Source organism: Capsicum annuum, chromosome 8 (genome assembly GCF_002878395.1).
Source record: "Capsicum annuum cultivar UCD-10X-F1 chromosome 8, UCD10Xv1.1, whole genome shotgun sequence".
NCBI classification, from domain to species: domain Eukaryota; kingdom Viridiplantae; phylum Streptophyta; class Magnoliopsida; order Solanales; family Solanaceae; genus Capsicum; species Capsicum annuum.
Window position 1 is genome coordinate 119,942,515 of NC_061118.1, and position 25,098 is coordinate 119,967,612.

General features: G+C 37.3%; 1 protein-coding gene across 3 annotated transcripts in view; it reads left to right on the top strand.

The window, feature by feature from the left end:
- Positions 1-6,632, top strand: part of LOC107838834 (protein GET4) — a 39,365-nt gene extending 32,733 nt beyond the window's left edge. For 2 of the 3 annotated variants that reach the window (XM_016682058.2, XM_016682059.2), the window contains exons 6-12: positions 2,754-2,844; positions 3,329-3,412; positions 3,639-3,685; positions 4,510-4,638; positions 4,891-4,975; positions 5,132-5,212; positions 6,268-6,632. In XM_016682058.2, the coding sequence (XP_016537544.1) occupies positions 2,754-2,844; positions 3,329-3,412; positions 3,639-3,685; positions 4,510-4,638; positions 4,891-4,975; positions 5,132-5,212; positions 6,268-6,285 (535 nt within the window). In that variant the 3' untranslated portion in view covers positions 6,286-6,632. Of the gene's footprint in view, positions 1-2,753; positions 2,845-3,328; positions 3,413-3,638; positions 3,686-4,509; positions 4,639-4,890; positions 4,976-5,116; positions 5,213-6,267 lie in introns of all 3 variants that reach the window. The other variant, XR_001664799.2, reaches the window with a different exon arrangement.
- Positions 6,633-25,098: the final 18,466 nt, after the last annotated feature.

Below are 25,098 nucleotides of genomic sequence, written 5' to 3' on the forward strand. Positions count from 1 at the left end.
CTCCTGCTACAACAATCTTCTCCGAGCTAGGCACGCTTCTCACCACCTCCTCCAAAGCCTCCCAAAACCGCATCTTCTCCTCCCCCTCCGATCCCACTTGCGGCGCATAGGCACTACACACGTTCAGGGTAAACTCCCGAATGACCAACTTAATAGTCATCAACCTATCGTTGATCCTCTTCACCTCTACTACCTGACCTCTAAGCTCTTCATCTACTAAGATGCCAACTCCATTCCTACGCCTCTCGCTCCCAGAGTACCACAGCTTGTAACCATCCACCTCCCTAGCCTTAGATCCTACCCACTTGGTCTCTTGAACACATGCAATATTGATCCTCCTCTTTCTAAGAATCTTCACAAGCTCTATGGACTTACCCTGAAGGGTTCCTATATTCCAAGACCCAACCCTCAGCCTACCATCACTATCCACATGCCCTCCCCCCCCCCCCCGCGGCCAAACCTTGGCCTCCCTCCTACTCCCGCCCTTTCCTCATCCCCTGCCCCCACCACGGCCCCACGCCCCAACCCCCTCGGACATGACCCTATCCAACCATTACCGCCCACAGCCACAATAACACGAAAGTATAAGAAAATATAAAGATATAAACGATGGTAGTAGCAAAGCAGCAGCAAGAATTACAAGGCTCACACAAATTCAAAGGAATAATCCAGGAACAAAACTAAACTCAACTAGGGAGCAAACACTACTGGACTCAACACCCACAGCCCCAAAAACAGCTTCCCAAGCCGATAACCCAATCCAAAGCAGTGCAAGAAACGACCACAGCAACAGCAACAACAGACAACAGACAATATCAACAAATCCAACGCAAGTCAAGGTACAGGGGCTACTACTAGCATAATACGAAGAATGAAATAACAAAGGGTAGAAGTCACCGGGTTACGCTTGTAAACCAAGCCGGAAACCAAAGCCCAGCGTTGACCGGGTTCCGGGGGATTCCGGTGCTGAGATGGAGTTGCGGCTGCTGGAGACCGAGGGAACTGATCGTCGTTTGGGTGCTGCGGCTGCTGGCGGCGGGTGCAGGCGGAGCTGCGGCTGGCTGGAGACCGAGGTGGGGGGGGGGGGGGGAAGGGCGGGAGGGGGGGGGGGGAGAGAGGATTGGAACCGGCGGTCGGTGACGGAGGGCAGCCGGGAGCGGCGACGGGGACCGGAGATCGGGTCGGGTTGGCGCCGAAGGTCGGCGACGGGGCCGGGACGAGAGAGAGAGAGAGAGGGTAGGGGGGGAGAGGGGGGGTAGTGGAGAGAGGGGGGGGGGTCGGCGCCGGGGACCGGAGGTCGGGTCGGGTCGGCGCCGAAGGTCGGCGACGGGGGCCGGGGACCGGGACGAGAGAGAGAGAGAGTTGGAGTTGGAGTTGGAGTTGTGTTTGGACATGAAAATAAATTGGAGTTTTTTTTTTGACTTTTTGTGAGAGAAGTTGAAGTGAAAACAATTCACTTTCACTTTTCCAAATGCAATTCCAAACTGTATTTGGAATTCGTATGGCCAAACACTACTATTTTCACTGAAGTGAAATAATTTTCCGGAAAATAGTGAAACTTTCTCATGGCCAAACAGACTCTTACTGGATAACTGATAGAAGAAGAAATCAGAAACTCAGCAAAATGTACTTTAGATCTCCAGAAGCAGCAGTTAACATTTTATACAATTGGTTGCGTAATCTTCATTTATACGCTTCTATACCTTTCTTCAAAACTTAATCAGTGCAACCTATTTGGGTAGACCATTATTTGAGCAAAAGAAAAGCCCCACCGTTAAGTCTCTTCAAAACTTATTCAGTCTTTTTTTTTTTTAAATGGAAATCAGAGAAGTATCAATGTGTTCCCTAGACTCCTTCACTTTTGGAGTCCCTTTCGACACTGGACTTCCATTCTGGAGTCATCTCCGGAGGATCCACAACACCGTGCGATCTTCCTGCAAGACATATTCAAGTACTGTTTTCACCTCTTTATTACGGTGTTGGACCAATGAAGATTACCTCATCTTGCAATCTTTTCTGGTAGCAATTTCTGTCAAGGGTTAGTATAAGCCGCGCCGTGTCTCTTAATAGAGCTTATACACGATTATGAGTTCACAGGGTAGATCTTTTTCCTCAAATATGAATTTGAAAGCTTTAGAAATTCTCTTTCTGCGTCACCTATTACGATCAAGCTCGCAAACTGCAAGTTGTCGAAAGTGATTGTGCCTAACAAATGAAAAGAAGGTACCAGCAACACTACTGAAGGTGGCGGCCTAATGAGAACAAACTGCTCTGCAAGACAAAAAGGTGGACACCTCGGGGAAATACAAAATGCACTCTTTGCAAGCAACACGTGCATCAAGATGCTAAGTGTTATCATACCTGTGCTCATAGTAAAGGAGTATGTGCACTGTGTGGGCAAGTTCTTGTCACCAACTTAAACAAACAAAGCAATGTTTGATGAGGACATGATTGACAATCTAACTTCTCGTTTACCTCAGTATCTTATAGAGAATAGTTCTTACTTTGTGAATGTAATCAGATGCGATGCGAGGCAGTTAATTCTATATTCAAGATTCTGTAAAATACTTAAAGAGCTGCACCTAATGAGGTGCCGTAGATTGGTGGTCTTTTGAAACATTTTTTAAAAAGTTCACAAGGAAAATTATCTTGGTTGATTTGTAAGAGGCAAAATCTTGTCCTCCTCTTTCAATGTTCTATAACCTCATTTATTTATTAATATCTTTTGTTGAGAAAATGCTCTTCTTTTATAGGTGGTCAGCAGAATTTGGTGCACATAGGTATGGATCTCCAGAGCTGCATGAAATGCTGGCAGATTATATGTATTCTCAATCTCCCGAAGTGGTATGTTCTCTGCAAAGCTTGATGCTCTTTTGAGCTTGTTACAAGAAATATGAAATGCCTGTTACGTTACTTAAGCGGTTATTTCTTCATTTCTAGAAAGAAAGATTAGTTTCTAACACGACTAAGACAATTCATAAAGTAAAAGCTGTTAATAAAACAAATGAATATCCTGTTTCAGAGAATCCTGCTGTTGCTAATGAAAGCCTTTTTCACTTTGGTCATACTAACATACCATATGGAACTACAACTTGAAAGAGGCTAAATAATATGATCATATTTATCAGTTAGTCTATGTTTGCATTTAGTTGATCTGCTTGTAGCAGCTGTTATATATTTGCATATCATGACTGTAGCGTCTTTACCAGCAGTGGTCTTATCTGAAATTGGATGAAGGTAGTGGCTTCTAGTAGAATTAACAAAATTGGATTTCAAGGACAATCATTGGGAATGAAGTAGACCTCCTTACATTCTTCTTGCTTTGCAGGACATGGTTAAAGTATCTTTTCATTTTGTTCGAGGAAGGAATCTCAAGAAATTTGCGTCGACTATCATAAATTTCATGGGCAAGGTAAGCACTGATTCATGTGATTCTTTTGCTATCTAGGTATCATGAGCAAATATTACCAGGTACAAAAACTCGATCACCAATTCCCTGTGCAAAGACAGCTTTCTTCCATTTTAGGGTTTTATTTTGCCACGAAACAGTCTCATGAATGTTTTTTTGTGGCTATTGACTTAATGACGTTCTATTATAGATTTTAAATATAATATAATTCATAACATTTAACCTGCAGTGCTATCCAGGAGAGGATGATTTGGCTATTGCCCGGGCAATTTTGATGTAAGCAGAGTTATAATATGAATAAGTGCCTTACATTCAATTACTCACTTATTCAATTGAATAAGTGCCTTACATTCAATTACTGTTCTACTCAGTTTATCCTGTTTGTGCTGGTCCATATTAGGAACATTGTATTTCAATAAATTATCTTACGCTTAACGGTTACTCCGAGGTCGGTAAATATTGCAATTTTCTGAGCATCTGCACTATTGTAGCTCTGTATATTATTGCCCCTTTATTTGTAATATTCTGGCAATATACTTGCATGTCTCCCAGAGAACCCTCAATTATCTGATCAAAGATTTGAATTCGGTCTTTGTGCATATTTATCAACCATATTACTGACTTTCGGTTTGTTCTGGTATATGGAACAGAAATGGGCTACCAGAATGCTAACAATGTGGAACATTGTGGCGATGCTTCTTAGAAAATACACTTGGACACAAATTTATCAAAATTGAAACATTCTTCTTATGCATATACCTATCAAATTTTGATGCGAATCGTGTCCCTTGCTAAGATGATTGGGTGGAGTTTGTAGGGAATTATGATCTTCTATAGATTCCTCATCTTTTGGTTTAACCCTTATATATGGCCAACTTTTTGTCCTTGTTAATGAATGAAATACGTTTACCTGATAAAAAAGATTTTCTTTTTTGATGAGTGTAAAACGACTGTTGAGAGCCATAAACTAGAATTATGTGTCTCTAGCTGTTTAATTTTTTATTTGTCTGATGTTTCAACCAAGAGTCTTTTTTATGCTTTTTTAGTTTTTAGCTTGTAGGTTGAGCTTATGGTTTCATTTTGTCATTCTGCTTTGGTAGGTACTTGTCTCTAGGAAACCTAAGGGATGCTAACAAGCTCATGGATGAGGTGGAAAAGGAAATGCAGTCGAAGAATCTTGACTTTCCTCTGTCAGAATTAATGCAGTTTGTCAACTACCTTTTGCTGACGTAAGTCTCAGTATATTTTTTGAATATATGCTGTTGCTGAACCCTCTCTCATTTTTTTTCTCACTCTTACATTATGAAGCTGTCTATTTTTCAAGAATTTCACAAATATCCCTCCTGTACCCCTCTCTCTGTCTTAGATTGTGCAAAATTGGTGCCTTCTGCACCGTCATTGAGGCCTTGTGATCATCCTCATGTCTTTTACTACATTTAGGTCGAATGAATTGACTAATGCAAACTCAATTTGTAATTCAGGTTGCAGAGAGATGCTTTACCTCTCTTCAATATGTTGAGACAGAGCTACAAGTCTAGTATGGAAAGAGATCCTCTATTTAATGAGGTAAGCTCTTTTAAATGCGAGTAATGTGCCTTCTTTCAATCTTTATGATGAATGATTCTCTTTGTAGATTTTCATTAGCTGTTTAATGACTCTGTTCTCCATTCGGTTTGATGGTTTTCCTCCTAATTTCACATTTTTTAGTGTTCTGTGGTTTAGTTGCTAGATGAAGTTGCAAAGAAGTTCTATGGTGTACAGCGTAAAAATCCTCTTCAAGGCATGTTTGGAGATATCTTCAAGGTAAATATAATTTTGTCAAGGTTTAGCTATTTTAGAAGGTTACTGACAGAAGCAAAGGGTTAGTTTAGCTATTTTAGAAGGTTACTGACAGAAGCAAAGGGTTAGTTTAGCTATTTTAGAAGGTTACTGACAGAAGCAAAGGGTTAGTCTTTTAATTACACCTTATTCTCGTGTTCTTTTAATTATGGAACATTACCCATCCTCTGGGGGCACTTGCAAATTATAAAAACAAATATGAATAACCTCCCAGAAGTAGAAAATGAAACAACTCTTTTATTCAGTAATAAGAATCATATTGTAGTGCAAGGGCAGCCCGGTGCACTAAAGCTACTGCTATGCGCGGTGTCCGGGGAAGGGCCCCACCATGAGGGTGTATCGTACGCAGCCTTACCTTGCATACATCAAAATATATCTTCACGTCAGAAACACTTATCATTTGATGAATCAGCTCCCCTTTTAATGAGTAGCTTTCTCTTTTGTCTATCTTGTATCTTTGGTATAAGCAAGAGATTCAGGCTTGAGTTGATGATTGACTAGACTTTTGGTGGCTGAAGTGCGTTTTATGTGTGTGTGTGTGCGTGTGCGTGTGCGTAATAGACACCATCCTGGTGTATATACATGACCTGTCTAACCACTTGGTAGACGACCAACTGAGTTTCATTCTCACATATTGAATTAGGCTTCGTTTTTTGCTGTCTAAAATCTAAAATCTAAAATCCAAGTAATTAGTGAAGAAACAGAGCATTATTAACCACCAATCTAGTTTGGCGTATTTGTTATTGGGTTATCACATTACTTGAGTTCTTATCTTTCGAGCTGATGCTCACTCAAACAAGCCTTATTTAGTTTTTGTAGGTTAAAATGTGTACTTGCCACTAGTTAGGTAGAAAAACAAATTGTCTTACCACATTCCATAAATTCAAGGTAGTTATTCCGTGAGAACATAAAAGGTTCCCCTAATCAAACCTAGCATCTTCTTTGCTTTTAACCAGTTCTGGTGTTTGTTTTCAAAGTTCTCTCTTTTAGGTTTTGCTTATAAACTTTTGGTTTTGCAGATGATGGGAGACGAATAGGATGGGAAAGAAATTCTTTGAACATGATGTGTCCTGATAAGAGTAATTGGTTCATATCAACACCAATCTAAGTAGTCCATGAAAGATCCCGTGCTGTTAAATGGATGTGCTTGCCAAAATTATTCATGTTTGGTTTGGTTTGGTTTGATTTGCTTTTATGAACATATGTTGCAGTATGGGGTCATGAATTCTCATTGATTGCTGAAGGGATCCCCTTGCAAATATTTCTATTATGAAATCCAAATATCCTTTTCCTTTTGCCCATGTATGTTCTCTTACTTTTCGACAATGGATTAAACCTCTGATTTTAGTTGTATTATTAATCTTTGATGTGTTTTGAGATTGAAGTTTCTGTAAACGCAGAGTAAGTGCCTAGTTGGATGGTGCCACGCAGGTAACGAAGAACACGTTTAACAGCTTTCCAATGGAGATTTGATGGTGCTTTTATTTACTGCATATGCAATGTACGGTCTAGTGAAAGATAGGTATTGAAGCCTGCCTAAGACCCGACGATAGCGTGTTGCATCAGTCAAGTGAGTACCATCAGATAGCGTGATTAGCTCAGATCCACTCATTGGCGTGTGGACACTTTTACAGTCGGTCATTAATTCATCATTCATGATCTCATTCACATAGTTTGCTTGGGTGAGAACTAAACCGTCAGAGCTGCGTATCACTTCAACACCAAGAAAATAGTGAAGATTACCCAAATCTTTAACAGAAAACTTAGAAGCAAGGGAAGTAATAACCTGATCAACCTGGAAAGTATTGCTCCCCGTAACAATGATGTCATCCACATAGACAAGGATAAACATTGTGTCACCTAGACCCTGCCTGTCAAGTAGGGAGGCTTCCGATTTTGTCTTAATAAATCCTATGGAAGAAAGATAACCTGTGAGGGCATTGTACCATGCCCAAGGGGCTTGTTTCAAGCCATAGATTGCCTTGCGTAACCGACATATGTGAGTGGGTTTGTCATCATTAGTGAAACCCGGAGGTTGTGCCATGTACACCTCCTCGTCCAGGTTGCCCTGGAGAAATGCATTGTTGACATCAAGCTGGCGGAGAGTCCAGTTATGGCGAAGTGCCACAGAAACGATTATGCTGACCGTGGTAGGCTTGACGACTGGGCTGAAAGTCTTGTGGAAGTCAATGTCCGGCCTTTGAGTGAAGCCTTTCGCAACCAGTCGTGCTTTATATCTATCAATAAACCCATTTGCTTTCCTTTTTATCCTGAAAAGCCACTTGCAGGAAACAATATTTTTAGTTGGGTCAGGAGGAACAAGTTTCCAAGTCTGATTTTTAATTAAAGCATCAAGTTTCTATTTCATCGCTTCACGCCACTTGGGATGTTTTTGTGCTTGTTTAACAGTGGTGAGTGTGGTGGTGGGGTTCAATTTAGCCAAGTAATCAAAAATTTGTTTGGGTTTGGTGATATTGTTTTGGCAGCGAGTGAAACACGGGTATGAGGAGAGGGACATTTAGGAGATACGGGAGCGAGCTCCAACTCAGGGATAGGACGGACTGGCTGATGAACCATGAGTGTAGGTGGAATTGTGTTCCTGCGATGATAAATAAGGAGAGGACACGAGCTGTAATTTGTGTTTGTGGGTATCTGCGTTGGTATATTTGTAGGGAGGGCTGGTGGTGTGAGCTGTTGGGCAGTAGGGTGAGAGGATTTTGGGAGCCTTGGAATTGTAGAAGATGAGGGTGATAGAAATTTACCTGGGAAAGGAGAAGCTGCATCCACCGTTGGTTCACTGTCGGAGTTGGATTGTGAGCGTGAGTTGGCCTGTAACTTTGCTGGAGAAGGAGAAGATACTGAGCGAGGCTCTACAGGTGTTTGGGCATCTATTTCTAATGGAATTGGAAGCTCCGTAGTTATGGTTAGTTTGGGTGTGGGATCAGAAGAATATGAAATCGTGATATTATCCCATTTTAGGTGAGGTGATTTGATGGCAATATTGGAGAACATGGTTTTGAAAGGAAAAACATTCTCAATAAATTGCACATCGCGAGATAAATATACCTTTGCGGAAATTGGGTCAAAACACTGGTGACAGTGATAAGATAAGGAAAATTTGAGATAGACACCGGGTGGATTTTGGTTCAAGTTTATTTTGGAGTATGGTTTAAGCCATGGATAGCATAAACAGTCGAAAATTCGCAGGGAGCTATAATTAGGCAATTTTCCAAGTAGACGCTGGAATGGGGATTGGTTTTCTAGTTGAGAGGTGGGCAAACGGTTAATAAGGTAGACCGTGTGATGACACGCGAAAGACCAAAATTGGGGAGGAAGGGAAGCCTCATGTAAGAGCGTTCTTGCAGTTTCGACAATATGGCGATGTCGTCGTTCTGCGAGCGAGCTCGTTGAGGCGTATATGGTGGAGTAGAGAGGTGCTCAATTCCGTGAAGTGAGAGATAAGGGTCAAGACTTTTATATTCTCCTCCACCATCAGTGTACAGTGATAAAATTTTGGTGTCAAAATGCTTTTCCATCATAAGATGGAATTTTTGGAAAATCTCTTTGACCTCACTTTTATTTTTTAATGTATAGAGCCAAGTATATTTCGTATATTAATCAACAAAAAAACAATAATGCAATTTCTTGTCAAGAGATAAGACTGGTGATGGCCCCCATATACTAAAGATTATTTGAAGCGGTTTAGAGCTACACAATGATAATTGAGTAAAAGGATGCCGATGAACTTTATTAGATAAGCAAGAATTACAATAAAAAGGTTTGTCTCGCTCATGAAACGGTAGCGAGAATTTATTTAAAACAAACCTAAGAACTCTAAAGTGGGGATGACTCAAACGTTGATACCAAGTAGTGAGAGGAGTAGATGTGGCGGTCATGTGAGCTTGGGGATGTGAAATAGGCCACTCATACAGTCCATTGTTGGTCCGACTGTGCACCAGCGGTTTCCACGTTTTCATATCCTTCACAACAAAGTCAAAGGGAAAAAATTCAATGGACTTTGAATTGTCTTGACAAAATTTTGAAACAGAGAGAAGTTTGCGTATAATAGATGGGGCACAGAGAGTGTGAGGTAGCTTAAAAACATTATTTTATGCATTTAATTGAGTAGAACCAGTGCGAGAGATGGGAATTTTGTTACCGTAACCCATGGAGACATCTTCGTTATCGTGGTATGGTTGTAGATTGTGTGGCTCCGTGGTGATGTGATAGGTGGCTCCGGAGTCGACTATCCAAAGGTTAGTGGCAGCAGTAAATCCAGCAGCATAGTTGGCTTTGGCCTCAAAGTGATTATGAGACTTCGAACGACAAACATTGGCGGTATGGCCAATCCTATTGCATAGTTGACATCGAGTAACAGTCTTTGGATTGGAGTTGGACTGCCATTGTGATGTAGTGTTCGGATGTGAATTCTGGTGCCACTGGTGAGAATTATTATTTTGCCTAGGATTGTTACGGTTATTGGTATTGGATTTGGTGGGAGTCGAGACCGCGACAGTCATGGGACTGGAAATTTTCTTAACATCCTCGTGACGTAGGAAGAGTTCATGGTCAAGTAGCTTTTCAAACAATTCTTCATATGAGATAGCCGTATCACGTGCACGAATGGCAGCAGAGATTTCACGGAATTCAGGACCTAGCTCGCTGAGTATTTTGATAATGAGTTAAGGATTTGACACAGGAGAACCAACAGTGGCTAACTCATTCGAAAGGGATCGAATAGTGTGAAGATATTTAGTGATAGAGAGAGATTCCTTAGTGACGCGAGCAAGTTGATCACGCAGGCTGAAGATATGCGTTTGTTATCTGTTTGCACAAGTAGTGTGCAGAGCGTCCCAAGCTGATTTGGATGAGTTGGCTGCAACAACAATCGGAGCAATGGTGGGTTCAACAGATGCCATGAGGGCATTTTGGATGAGTTGGTCTTGACGGAACCAAGTTAAAAAAGCAGGATTGGGAGATACGTTGTTGCCAATGGTCAGGGTGCGAGTAGGGGCAAGAGTGGTCCCATCAAGATGGCCAAATAGATTATAACCATACATAAGCATGGAGAATTGAGCTTTCTAGGTGGCAAAGTTGTGGCCATCGCTGAGTTTGATGGGTAATTGGGATGGGACGCAGGGTTGAATTGAATAATAATGTTAGCACCTGTTGTGTTATCAGCATTAACAACTCTGGGATTGTTGGCCATTGCTATTGATTTGTGTGAGGAAGAAAAAAAAATAGGATCGTTCTCGTTAGAGAGTATAGAGCTTTGATACCATGTAAACGCAGAGTAAGTGCTGATAGAAAAAGATGTTTTATTAATGAAGCATAAAGCGTATTAAATAGAGTTACAGATAAACTAAGATGAGTCCTAAACTAACTAAGCTAGACTAGTCCTAAATAAATAGAAATGCTGACTAATATTACACGTGATGTTTCAATAGTTTCTACACGGATTGCCCATATTTCATTTTGGTGTGTTTTGAGATTTGAAGTTTCTACACGGATTGCCCATATTTTCATGATGGTTTATAATTTTCACACTCAAATATGGTCTTTAAGTTTTGCTCTTGCTACTCTTTTAATGAAATTTTTTGGATCAAAGCACCATATTTATGATCTAATTTTGTTCGCCATAACTTCTGTAGGAATTAAACTGTGCGACATAAATTGTGTAGTATTTTTATGACTTAGTTTTGCTAGCACAAATATCGAGAAATATAGAGAACTATCGCACAAGTTAGGTAGGAGTTGAGTTGTGTCTTCTACGACCTACTTTGTAGGTATTGGGTTCTGAAATTGAAGTTTTGCTTCCATCAGCGTTAAGTTTTGTAGGAACTAAGATATGCTTTTCACGGTACGTGGGTTTTGAACTGAGCTTCTGTTGCTATTGATACAAGTTTTTTGAGAGTTAAGTGGCATAACTCGTCTTATACTATGATAAGAAAGTAAAACTTTTTGCCCAACGAAAGTGGTCTTATACTATGATAAGAAAGTATAAATTTTTGCCTAGCGAAAGTAGTTTGCAATTGTAGTTTCGAGTGTCTTTGGCCACTTATTTTTTCTTTAAAGTATTGAAGGTTAAAAATTAATAATCCACCAGTAGGGGCGGATTCAGTGGTTCTTTCCCTGCATGTTTCAAGTATTTGAAAGGAAAAGGAAAAGGGTAAAATTTCTAAATATGTTATTTATTATACTTTGAGTTAAATTTATCCTCGTCATATTTTGAGGTCAAATTTCCCTCTCTACTTCGGAGAATTGGACAAATATACCTTCGTCATACTTTGGGGCTAAACTTACCCTCGATATCATACTTTAAGGTCAAACTTATCCTCGTTAAGAAAAATTTTCACATGTACCCTTTTTTTAATAGAAAAGCTCAAATCAACATTAAATATTTCATTTTAAAAAAATAGAACATCTAACTTGCCCGATTCGACTTGAACCACAAAAAAAGACAAACAAATATACCCTCTTCAAATTTGTTGATCAAATTTTTTTAATGAGAGCCACTGAATATTTATCAGTGCATAGATCATAAAAAATAGATCTGCATTAGTGCAAACATAAACAAATGTACCCCTCCCTTAGTTCATAGACCTGGATCAATGCAGAATTCATGAAAAATGGCACTTAGTGGTCAAATGTAACAAATTATATCCATTGATATTTCTCTGGATGATTGAGTCAAGATGTCTCCGTATGTGTCAATTGTGACATCTCTCAATTTTTATTATTTATATATAATTTGAATCTACACAAATTTTTTCATTATGTCATTTGCTCAGAAAAGTTATCCACTGATTCTAGAATCTATATGCACATAGAATTGCATATCATATTTTTGAAATTTATACATAGCTAGAACATCGACAGAGTTTGTAACAGACATTTTCTCTAGTTTCATACTTTTGCGTTATCCCATTCCATTTTAATTTTTGTTCATTTATAAATAACCTACTCGTGCGGCACATTGAAAGAGAAGTATATTTGTTCATACAAAAAATTTGACCAAAAATCTGAGAGAGTTATATTTATTTGTGTATTTTTTGAGAGTCGGATTGAGTGGGTTAGATTAGGGTGTGTTTTATTTTTAAAAAATGAGTTATTTAATGCCGATTTAAATTTTTCTATTAAAAGAAGGGTACATATGAAAAGTTTCTTACAATGAGAAAAATTTGACCCCAAAGTATGACATCAAGAGTAAATTTGGCCCCAAAGTATGACGAAGTGTATATTTAGTCAATTTTTCAAAGTAGAAGGGTAAATTTAGCTTCAAAGAATGACAACGAGGATAAATTTGATCACAAAGTATGATAAAAGATATATTTAATCAATTTTTCAAAGTAGAGGGATAAATTTGACCCTTTACCCAAAGAAAAAACTAAGGGGTAGACTTCCTTTTTGAGTGACTTTGTTTTTGTCACTCGTAAAAAATGTTTTATAAAAGTAGTCATTTTTCTCATGTGTAGAACAAATATCTATTTATCCTTCTATACATTAAATATTTTTGAATAACTCTTCATGCTCATTTATCTTTTAGCTTCTATTTTTATTTTTATTTTTTTCTTTTTAATTTTTTTTTCTCGACCTTTACTTTTTTTTTTCTTTCCTTTTCCCCTTTCCTCCTATCCACTTCATTTTTTTTTTTTTTTCTCTTTTTTTTTTCTTCTTTTTAGTTGTCTCAACTTTTATTTTTTGTTCTGTCCTTTTTTTTTTCAACCTTTATTGTTTTCTCCTTTCAACTTTTTCTTAATGTTCTTTGATTTTTATTTTTAATTTTTTTAAAAAATATCAACCTTTATTTTTATTTTATTTTTATTTTTTCTTCTTTTTTTTTTCTTTTTTTCCAACCTTTATACCTTTCCTTTCTTTTCTTTTCTTTTTTTTAGTTCCTTTCAAGTAACAAGGTATGCCCATGAGCAAGAGTTAGCACTATCACATTGTGTCTTGATTTATGAGATGTTTTATAACTCTTGTTCGTAGAGGCAAGAGTTAGTCTAAGGACTTTCAAAGAACAAGTTACGCCCATGAGAAAGAGTTGACCCTACTGCATTGTGTTTTGATTTATAAGATGTTTTATAACTCTTTTCTTAGAGGCAAGACTTAGCCACATTGTGTCTTGATTTATGAGATGCTTTGTATAACTCTTGCTTTAGAGACAAACTTAGCCCAAGAACTTTCAAACAACAAGTTACGCCCCACGAACAAAAGTTCACATTACCACATTGTATCTTGATTTATGAGATGTTCTATAACTCTTGTTTCTAGAGGCAACACTTTGCCTAAGGACTTTCAAACAACAAGTTATGTCTCATGAGAAAGAGTTGACACTACCAAATTATGTTTGATGTTCCATAGCTCTTGCCTTAGAGGTAAGACTTAGCGCAAGGACTTTCAAATAACAAGTTACGCCTCATGGACAAGAGTTCACACTACCACATTTTTTCGTGATTTATAAGATGTTTTACAATACTTTCGTTAGAGGCATGACTTAGCCCAAGGAATTTCAAACAACAAGCTACGCCCCTGGGCAAGAGTTGACACTATTGCGGCTTCATTTATGAGATGTTCTATACCAAGAACTTTCAAACAATAAATTGTGTCTCATAAGAAAGAGTTAACACTACCACCACATTGTATTTTGATTTATGAAATGTTCTATAACTCTTTTCTTAGAGACAAGACTTAGTCCAAGGACTTTCAAATAACAAGTTACACTCTGTCGGCAAGAGTTACTCTACCACATTGCATCTTGATTTATGAGATGTTCTATAGCTCTTGCATTAGAGGAAAGACTTAGTTCAAGGACTTTCAAACAATAAGACACCCCATGAGCAAAATGTCATGACTCAATTTACGAGTTATGATGGCACTAACTATACCTCACCAGTATGTAAGCCAAACTGTAACCCAGAGTTAAGCCAAACTGTAACCCAGAGTTATACAGAATGGGTTAACTTGGTGAAAATGCCCATCATAAGTGGAAATTTACAATGCAATCATAAAGTAATAAGGCATTCCAAATAGATGTAAGACAGCCAATACAAGATATCATCCCAAAACTTGGTTGAGCCAGTACAAGAGTATCTAAGTGATAATAATAATACAACTCAAAATATCCAAAAGGTCTGCTACATCTATCTCAATACAAAAGACTTAATGAAAAGATAGAGAAAAATAGGTGACTCCGATTTCAAGAGCACACCCTATCTCTCGAAAGTCAAAACAGCTCGAACAACGGTCAACGACGATATCTAGTACTCGAATCAGCACCAAAAGGTACAAAAGTGTAGTATGAGCATTTGGTGCTCAGTAGGCATCATCGGCTGACTAAGCTAAATCATGATAGAAAGATGACACGATGCAGGATAACATAACTAAGTCAAGGTACAGAATCAAACTTGAATTAACTCCATCATCACTATGCATAAAGAGTACATAAATCGTAATAATAACGATAACATGTTGTAAAGATTCAAGCACATGCAATCATAAGTACAAAATTGGCTCCCATACGCCAATTGGTGCAGAAAAATAAAGAACTCGTAACAGCCTCCCATACAACTGGAGAGTACAATCAAGATAGTAATATCCAAACATTCATCATTTACAACTACTCATAATCATTATTTAACCATCTTTTCCACAATTTACCATCATTTGACACTATATCATCACTTAACAACTTATCCCATTTCAACACTTACCAACAATTCCCCAAAGTTTCACCATTTAACAATTAGTCATCTATTATCATCAACATGATCTATTTACTAGTCATCACTAATCAATTAAGCACTCTTTTCAATTAGTCAACATTTCATACTATGCATCTTTTATTAACTAATCATCATAATCCAATTAATTTCATATCATAGAATACATATTTATATATCTGGACTTGAATCGGTAATTTAGTCAATCGTCGGACTCAAATCAATAATTGCATCATAAATGTCATAATCATTTTTCGAACTCGAATGTGGTTTATGTAATCAATATCATCATCATCCTCCGAACTCAAACCAAATATATATAACCAATATCATCATCATCTTTTGAACTTGAACCGAGTATATATAATCAATATCTTAATCATCTTTCAAACTCAAACTAGGAATATCTAGTCAATAATATATTCATCTTTCGAACTCAAATAAAAAATATATAATCAATCTCATAATCATCTTTCGGACTCGAACCGAATATATAGATATATATATAATCAATAACATAGTGGTCTTTCAGACTTGAATCGAGAATATATAATCATCATTAGCATGTACACACAAGCAAGCCATAATATGATCTAAAGCATGGTAATTAACATGGGCAAAAGGAAATGGTCTATACCCCGACCTATTATAGCCAACAAGTGCCACCATTCATCAATACTACTTTAAAAGGCATCCTTAAGCGCTTAATGAGCCTATGAAGGTTTTCCAATAGCTAAGCCAATCTTTACTTATGGTGAGTTAATCAACCCACTTTTAATCCCCAATTCTTGTTTTAAGGCAATTTCTACCCCAAGACTAGGCTAAGGTATCTAAATCCACTTTTAGATGTATAACAAGCCACAACTAGCCCTAAAGTAGAGGTTATTCCCAATTATATCACTAAGTTAAATTGGAAACTAAGGCAACCTCTTCTAATGTGAGAACTAAGGCCAAGTCTCTTCAAACAAGAGCAACTATGTCAAATATGCCTACTTTGAGGCATTGTCATGCTAAACATAAGGAATGAAGGCTAATTCAACAAAAAACTAAGTGTTTCAAGCTTACGGTATCAAAATAGCCAAGAAGGCTCAACTAACCCCAAATATTGCATTTCAACAACCAACACCTAAAAACCATCCTAAATCCAACACAATATTATAAATATACTATGAAACAACTCAATCTATCAAGGGTTAAACCTAGCCTACCTCGACGTCGAAGAAAGCTCAACGATTTCACTAAACCTTCACTTTTCCCTTCCGAGAAGCCTCTTCAAGATGCCAAGCTATCAAAATCACATTCTACTCATCAATATAAGAATGACAATAAACATATTTCACCATTGTGCTTCGGGACCAAAAATCACATCAAAACCCCATGTTGGTCCCACTTACAGAAATCACATTTTTGAGACCAATCCAACATTCATATATACACCCAAGCTAAAATGGGGCTAAAATCAAGTTCTAAATCCTTTGGGATTTTGGTTAATAAATCATCAAAAATCCACCAAGAAAGTATGAAATCTTACCTCAAATCAGAAGATAATCGCGAAAATAGATGTTACTCAAGCTCCCAAGTCACTCCCAAGACTCAATTTTAAGATACCACACCCTTTAGGGTTTTTGATCTTCAGAAATGAGTGAAAAATGAGCAAATTTGCAACATTGGGGTTTATTTATACCCCCTTCTAGGTTCTCAAATATTGCAATCGCAATATGCAGGTGTGAAATCACACTATATGGCATTAGGAACAGGTGTTGTGATCACAACAACCCTTAGTGCGATCGCACTATCAAATCTACACACTGAGATGTGATATCCATCCAAGGTGGTGCGATCGCGGCAGCATCAGCTTGCTGATGCACCAGATTTTGCAAGTCCAAAAATAGTCCAGACCGAGGGCTTAAGATTCATTTAGAATTTTGCATACGCAAATGAACTATGTAACCACACCAAATTCAATGTTTCGAATGCGATAGAGAAGTTGGATTTTTCATTTGAGGTCATTTCGACCAAAATATGGGTCCCACACTGATATTTTCTATTTCTCTAACTTTCAACCAATAGGTCAAAATGAGCTCGGGTGCCTCGAGCCCCAAACCAAAGGTCCACCTAGCCTAAAATCGATATTCCAAAGCTATTAGCAGAGTTGAAATTTGCATATGAGATCATTTTTATTGAAGTTCTCGCCCAATGGTCATTTGGAACCAGCGAAGGCTTCTAAACAGAGAATTGGCTCTAAAAATCAAATGAACTGCCTAATAATCGAAATGTCAGCTCTAAAAAGTCACAAATGACTTGGAGAAGCTATGTAAAGGCTTTAACGGTGAAAATATAAGGGAATATGGAAAATGACCTGAAGGGTCATTACAATATCAACTACTAAAAGAACTTTCATCCACGAAAGTTAAGGACTAGGATATACCTAAAGTCTCGAATAAGTGAGGGTACTAGGTCCATATATCACTTTAGATCTCCCAAGTCGCCTCCTCCACTGGACTGTTGATAAGCCATCATTTGACGACTTTCTAGTACTTTTTAAGCCTAAATTATCATGCTTTTTTCATTGATTTCCGTTGATTTGATATTTATCTTATACTTAATGCTCATTTGAGTAGGAAAAGTTGAAAAGGGAATATGAGCAAGTCGTTCAAGTCAAAAGGAGGTCAAATGTAAAAGTAAAGGGCCATTTGCATTGCATCCGCTTTCCACCTGCTTTCCACCTACTCTCCATTTGCTTAAACAGATCAGGTGTAAGGTGGCATTTTTATAATATTATGCAAATGTAGAATTGGGGCTTAAATAAGGGATTTTATCTCTTTTTCACCATTTTTTATCTTACATATCTCCTATCTATAGTTTAGGGTCTTGTAATTTTCTTGGAGCTTGGTACCTAAATTTGTTCTAATTTGAGCTAAGACTTGATTAAAGGAACTCCAAAGAGTGGATTTGGCATCTTCTATTGAAGATTCATTGGATCTTAAATTGTGGTTTGCGTTATCTTTATTTTTAATAAATAGCTTTGATGGAAGTTTTGGTTTATTTGTGTTTATTATGTGTATGATTTGCCAAATCTACCTCTTGGGGTTATGTTTGAATAGGGTGTAAGTGTGTATGGGTAGTGATATATTTGTGTATATTCTAGTGTTTTGATGATGACTTCCACTATTGCTTGAATAACTTGGTTGGGATTTTTGGGTGAAAGCCCCAAATACCCAAATGGGTTTGATGGGTGAAAATCCCAAACTCTTAAAATCTCAAATCATCCTTGAAAGTGGGGTTTGGGTGAATTTTAGGAACCTACATCATCTTTGAAAGAAGAATGTTGGAACCAAGGTAATAGTAGACAATTAATGGCATAATTGGCTAATTTTTGCTATCTTAGAAATAAGGGCAGTTATGAGGTTGACTATACCTTGGGTACCATCCTAGAAATAGGGGTGCTAATTGAGGTTTTGGGTGGTTTTAATTGCCATGCTCGTCAGGTACTTGAAAGGGTCAATGAGTGACATCTTTGAGTTTTTGTTGAAAAACTAACCCCAAAGACTTTAAACCTTACCTACCACATCATCTATTAGAATTTGCACTAAATCATCATGTTCTCATGCATAGGTTGCACCTAGGAAAACATAACCCCAAGATTCGTTTGTAATTGTTTACGCTCTAATTATTCTTAGTCTCGAATTAGCCCCTTAGAAGCCCAAGAATTGTTTATATGTTAAAAGCTATTTCAAAATCCAAAAATCATTTTGTACCATAGGTTTGAATCTAGTTAGTAGCTTTAATTTTGAACCTACTCAATCGCCACTCACATTATTCTCCGTGGATTCGACCCCGACTCTTTGGTTGGGTAAACATATTGACAACGACCGCCTTGCACCGAAATTGATGTGTAAGTTGCGCATTATGAAAAATAGCGCCGTTGTCGGAGAACAATTTGGTGTATTGAGTTAGTTTGAAATTTTAGTTTACTTGCTTTAATTCAAATTTGTAAATATTTATTTGTGATTTTATTTTGCTTCTTGTGTAAATTAGATTTTTTTGATTTCTTGTTTACTTGTTACTATGGCATCTCGGGACTACTATGATTTTGGTGGTTGGAAATGCTATCTTGATGGTCCATGTACATTGTAATGGATCCCACTTTTGGCAAGATTGTAGATATGCTCCTCGAAGAGAGATGTGTGCACTATCTTGATCTTATAGGGAGTATGGTTGTTCTCTATGTGGTGGTCGAGATGGACATTATAGTGATTGTCCAAATGCCCCTACCCCCGTTATGCTAACCCAATTGCTAGTTCTTCTTATGATTTTGATAGGTCTTATGGTCAAGAAAAGGAAGAACGAAGCACCGAAAAGAGTGGCATTGAAGCCATGATTCAACTAATCTTGGATCGTTTGGAATCAACGGGAGATAACATACGTGATATGCATCAAGACATGGGGGAATGTAACGAGGAAAGAAAGAGGATAGAAGAGATGGATATGGAGGTCAATAATTCAAACACCATAACCATGCCTACTCTTCTAAATGAGCTTGATGTCGAGGAACCCATGGTAATTTCCCAACCAACCGAATCAACCATGAGGGATGATACCAAGATTGAGGAAATAGTGCTAGAGTCAAAAGAAGAAACCAAGCAAATCTCTTATAAAGACTCTATCTCAATTTAGGGTGAAGATGTTGAGAAGGATAAAACTCCAAAATTAGGGAGAAAACCTCACTCGAACCACTTTTCAACATTATGCTTGGCGGATGTGATGAAAGTCGAACCACCCAAGCAAATGATAAATTTTGGAGATGAGGAGTAAAATCCCTACATTTTGGAGTTTGTCATTCCAAAAGAAAAAAATGAAGCCCCTCACTTGAAGGCCAATAAATGCAAAATTCGGTGTGTAACAAGTGAATTTTTAATGCACTCACCAATACCCAATGAGACTATTTGGAAGTTTGATGTGAAGTTGGGTAAAAGGTTTAAATCTTTAAAGTGGCGAGATAGAAAATATTTCATTGTGTCCTCACCTTTGTCCAAAATGCCTCAAATATGTATTGATCTAAAGTTGGACCGCCGTTTCAAGTCTTTCAAATGGAGACATTAATTTTATAAGTAAAAGATGTCATGTCACGACTTTAACTAAAAAGCTTCTTGGGAGGTAACCCAAGAATTTTTTCTTGATGTTTTCTAATGTTTTTAATTTATTTTTAGCTTGTTTTTGGGTGTTCGTAGGTGATAGCACAAGTGAAATGGGTACTTCAAGAATGAAAAACCGGATAAGTATATTGGACTTTCGTTTATCACTTTCTTTCTTTAGTAAGCTTACCAGGTATGATCTTTAAAATGTGAATGAAGACTACATTTCATGGTTTCTTTTGGTTTGAATTTAATCCATTTGAGCTTAATTTGGTAGAATGTGGTTGTTGGGATGAAGATTTTTGAATGAGTGTCTTGTGCTAAATTGTAAAATTCTTGCTTTTATACACTAGTGCACATCACGTATTTCATGAAACACCCACTTGAGGTTTATTTGCTTAATTGAGTGGTAGGTGATTCAATTTGGTTAGTGTGATTACAAGTGGTGTATTTGGTGATGAATTGATGTATTGGGCTTGTTCACATGTGGTGTTATTCTATCTATTCAAGCTCTTATATTTTATGCACACTACATGTAGTGTTATTCTATCTATTCAAGCTCTTATATTTTATGCACACTACATGTTTGTTAAAATATCAATAAGAGAGAAATGCTTTATATGCTTATAAAGGTTAATGTGAACTTTCTTGGGGCATTGTGTGATCATTTTGGGAGCATGACTTTGAGTCCAATTGATTTTGAATGTGGAATATCCTATGGTCTTTGATTAAAATTATTGAGGAATGTTGTGCCCATGGTAAGAGAGATATGAATGCTTATCTTGTCCTATGATAGATTGGGTGACTCCATTCTTAAGGGTATAGAGTCGTTTGTGTTTCTATTAGTGTTATGAGTATTTTAGGATCTAAATGGGCGATATGTGAAGTTGTGAGAAAAGAATCCCATGAAGTGTAATGATAATGTTGCCTTGCATTCACCCAAATTTTTATTTAATTGTTTAGGAAGAAGCAAAAGTTCAAAAATACTTTCAAAATGTAATTGACAAGAAATAAAATGATTTTGAAAAAATAAATAAAAAATATAGTTTTCTTTTTGAAAAAAGAAGATCAAGGATTTTTGTGAGCATTCTTTTAAGTGAGTCCATTAAATTCAATTTTTGGCTCTCTTTTTACAAGGACGAGTCCTCGACTTGGAGTAACTTATTAAGCTCAAAAAGCTCAAATTGGTTGGGTGACTAACTTTTTGCTCTATAAGAATGATGCCATGTGTGGTGAGATTTTTGTATAATTCTTGTACCTATGTGTAGTCTAGAACTTGCCCCTAGTGTGTTCAAAGTGAAAACCTAGACAAGCTTGGTTTGGAGAATGACCCAAGGCCATTTTCACCCGTCACATAGCCAAATTCCCACCTTAGTATTTTTTCCTAGTTAACCCCTTCGGGCCTTTTTACCTATTTTTCTTTCTTTGTCTAATGATAACTTTGCTAAAACACTTTAGCCCTTTTTAAAATCTTTCTTTTGGAACTTAACCTCCTTTGATGCATTGCATGATTCTAAGAAATGAAATATAGGCAAAAGCCTAAGTTTGGAGGAATGGATGTGATGTGCTAAGATGAGCCAAGAAAGGTGTATGTAAGGTTGTCAACTCATGTTCTTAAAAGACAAGAGATGTTCTTAATAATAAAGTTAAATAGCCTAGCCCATAGAACTTGAAAAGAAATTGGATGAATGAAGGGTGAATAAGGGCTTAAAGTTAGAAAGTCTCTTGAAAAAGCCAAAAAAGTGAAAAAAAAAAAGAAAATGGAAGCTTTGAATTGTTTTGTAAATGAAAAAAAAAGAAAAGGGAAATATGGAAAATGATTTGAAGAAGAATAAGGTGAGAGTTTGAAAATTTTAGGGATAGAAAGGGTTGAAAAATTGCATTGAAGGAGGTATTTTAGTCACTCGATCCATAGATATTCCTTCCCACACCTTAAACCTTCATCTTGACCCGCAATACCTTGGTGATTTCAAACTAGTTAAGTCTAAATTAGTGGCGAAAAACACAAAGGAAAAGCCTATGGTTCTACTCATTGTACTTGAATTTCTTTGCGAGAGTGAGTATGAATTCTTTCATTATTTGGGCACCTCTAGAAATTTTCATGTACTTTGTGTGTGTGGAGCTAACTCTTGCTTGTGAGCGGCATCAATACTTTGGGTAGAGGGTGAAGTATTACTCTCGGTTTGGGTAAATGGGTGAAGTATGTTGCATTGTGAAGATTGAGACAATTTTTGAAAATTGTATGTTTCCTCTTAAGATGCTTTGTTGATTTGGAAGGTTTATTTGATACAAACTTGCATCTTTTCTTTATAAATATGTGCTTATTAAAAAAAATGGTTTACTTGTTGCCATGACATGTTTAGAAAGTATTTGAAGAGCTTTGGTAGCTTATTCCTTTACTATGGCTTTCCTTTGGATGGATTTGAGTTAAATACCTTATCTCTTTGAATTGTTCTTGATTACTGGAGGACAAACAATAGTTTAAGTTTAGGGGTGTTGATAATCCGTTATTTGACAACTTTCTAGTACCTTTTAAGCCTAAATTATCATGCTTTTTTCATTGATTTCCGTTGATTTGATAGTTATCTCATACTTAATGCTCATTTATGTAGGAAAATTTGAAAAGGGAAGATGAGCAAGTCTTTCAAGTCAAAAGGAGGTCAAATGTGAAAGTAAAGGGCCATCTGTGTTGCATCTGCTTTCCACCTGCTCTCCATATGCTTAAGTAGATCAAGAGCAAGGTGGCATTTTTGTAATATTGGGCAAATGTAGAATTGAAGCTTAAATAGGGGATTTTAGCTTATTTTCACCATCTTTTATCCATCTTTTGTCTTACATATCTCCTATCTATAGTTTTTTCTTGGAGCTTGGTGGCTAAATTTGTACTAATTTGAGCTAAAACTTAAGTAGAGAAATTCCAAAGAGTGGATTTGGCATCTTCCATTGAAGATTCATTGAAGCTTAAAGTGTGGTTTGCCTTATCTTTATTTTTAAAGAATAACTTCGATGGAAGTTTTGGTTTATTTGTGTTTATTATGTGTATGATTTGCTAAATCTACCTCTTGGGGTTATGTTTGAATAGGGTGCACGTGTGTATGGATAGTGTTATATTTGTGTATATTCTAGTGTTTTGATGATGAGTTCCACTATTTCTTCAATAACTTGGTTGGGATTTTTGGGTGAAAGCCCCAAATACCCAAATGGGTTTGATGGGTGAAAATCCCAAACTCTTGAAATCTCAAACTATTCTTAAAAGCGGGATTTGAGTGAATTTTAGGAACCTACATTATCTTTGAAAGAGGAATGTTGGAACCAAGGTAATAGTAGACAATTAATGACATAATTGGCTAATTTTTGCTATCTTAGAAATAAGGGCAGTTATGAGGTTGACTATACCTTGGGTACCATCCTAGAAATAGGGGTGCTAATTGAGGTTTTGGGTGGTTTTAATTGCCACACTCGTTAGGTACTCGAAAGGGTCAATGAGTGACATCTTTGAGTTTTTGTTAAAAAACTATCCCCAAATACTTTAAACCTAGCCTACCGCATCATCTATTATAATTTGCACTAAATTATCATGTTCTCATACATAGGTTGCCCCTAGGAAAACATAACCCCAAGATCCATTTGTAATTGTTTACTCTCTAATTATTCTTAGTCTCGAATTAGTCCCTTAGAAGCCCAAGAATTGTTTATATGTTAAAAGCTATTTCAAAACCCCTAAATCATTTTGTACCTTAAGGTTTAATCTAATTAGTAGCTTTCATATCGAAACTACTCAATCGCCACTCACATTATTCTCCGTGGATTCGACCCCAACTCTTGGTTGGGTAAATATATTGACAATGACCGCCTTGCACATAAATTGATGTGCAAGTTGAGCATTATTAGTGGTGACTTTACTGAACCTTAACTGCATGAATCTCTCTAGAGTGCAATTGCCTGACATCGCTAGCCTAAATGAGCACCTGCTCCTCTACAAAGGTCAAACATTCATCCAACTAGACTGAGCCCCATTTAAGCACATGAGAAGGATCTGGAATATATCGCCGCAACATAGACAAATAAAAATTGGATGAACACTGACAAAATCTAGAGGTAGAGCTAACTCATAAGCCACCCCACCAACTGTACAGAGAATTTCAAAAGGTCCAATTTATCTCGGACTAAGTTTATCCTTCTTCCTGAACCTCATTACACCCTTTATGGGCAATATATGAAGGAATACATGATCACTAACCCTAAATCTCAAGGGACGAATCCTACAGTCTGCATAGGCTTTCTACCTACTTTGAGCTGCTCTCCACCAATCTTGAATTACCCTAACTCTATCCAGTGACTCCTGAAGCAAATCTGTCTCATGGGGTTTAACCTCAGAACTCTCAAACCATCCATCCAAAGAACGACATCTCCTATCATACAAAACCTCAAAAGGTGCCATCTCACTACTATAATGATAGCTGTTATTAAACGCGAACTCTGCTAAGGCGAAATGCTGCTTCCACTGGCCTCCGAAATCCATAACATAGGCTCGGAGCATATCGTCAAGAATTTGAATAGTCTGCTTCGACTGACCATCTGTCTATGGTTGAAAAGTTAAACTGAGATCTACTTGAGTACCTAAATTCTCCTGAAAGGCTTTCTAAAATCTAGAAGTGAACACAAAACCTCGATTTGAAATAATAGAAATGGGCATACCATATAGATGGACTATCTTCTGAACATAGATATAGGCCAACCTCTCCGCACTGAAGGACATCTAAATAGGAATGAAATTAGTTGACTTGGTCAAACAATCTACAATAATTCAAAGACCATCAGAACCATGAGAAGTACAAGACAAACCACTAATAAAATATATGGTAATCCGTTCACTTCCACTTGAGAATGGGCAACCTCTAAGTCAATCCACCTAGTCGTTGATGCTCAGCCTTTACCTACTAACAACATAGGCAATGAGATACAAAATCTTCCACATCTATATTCATAACAC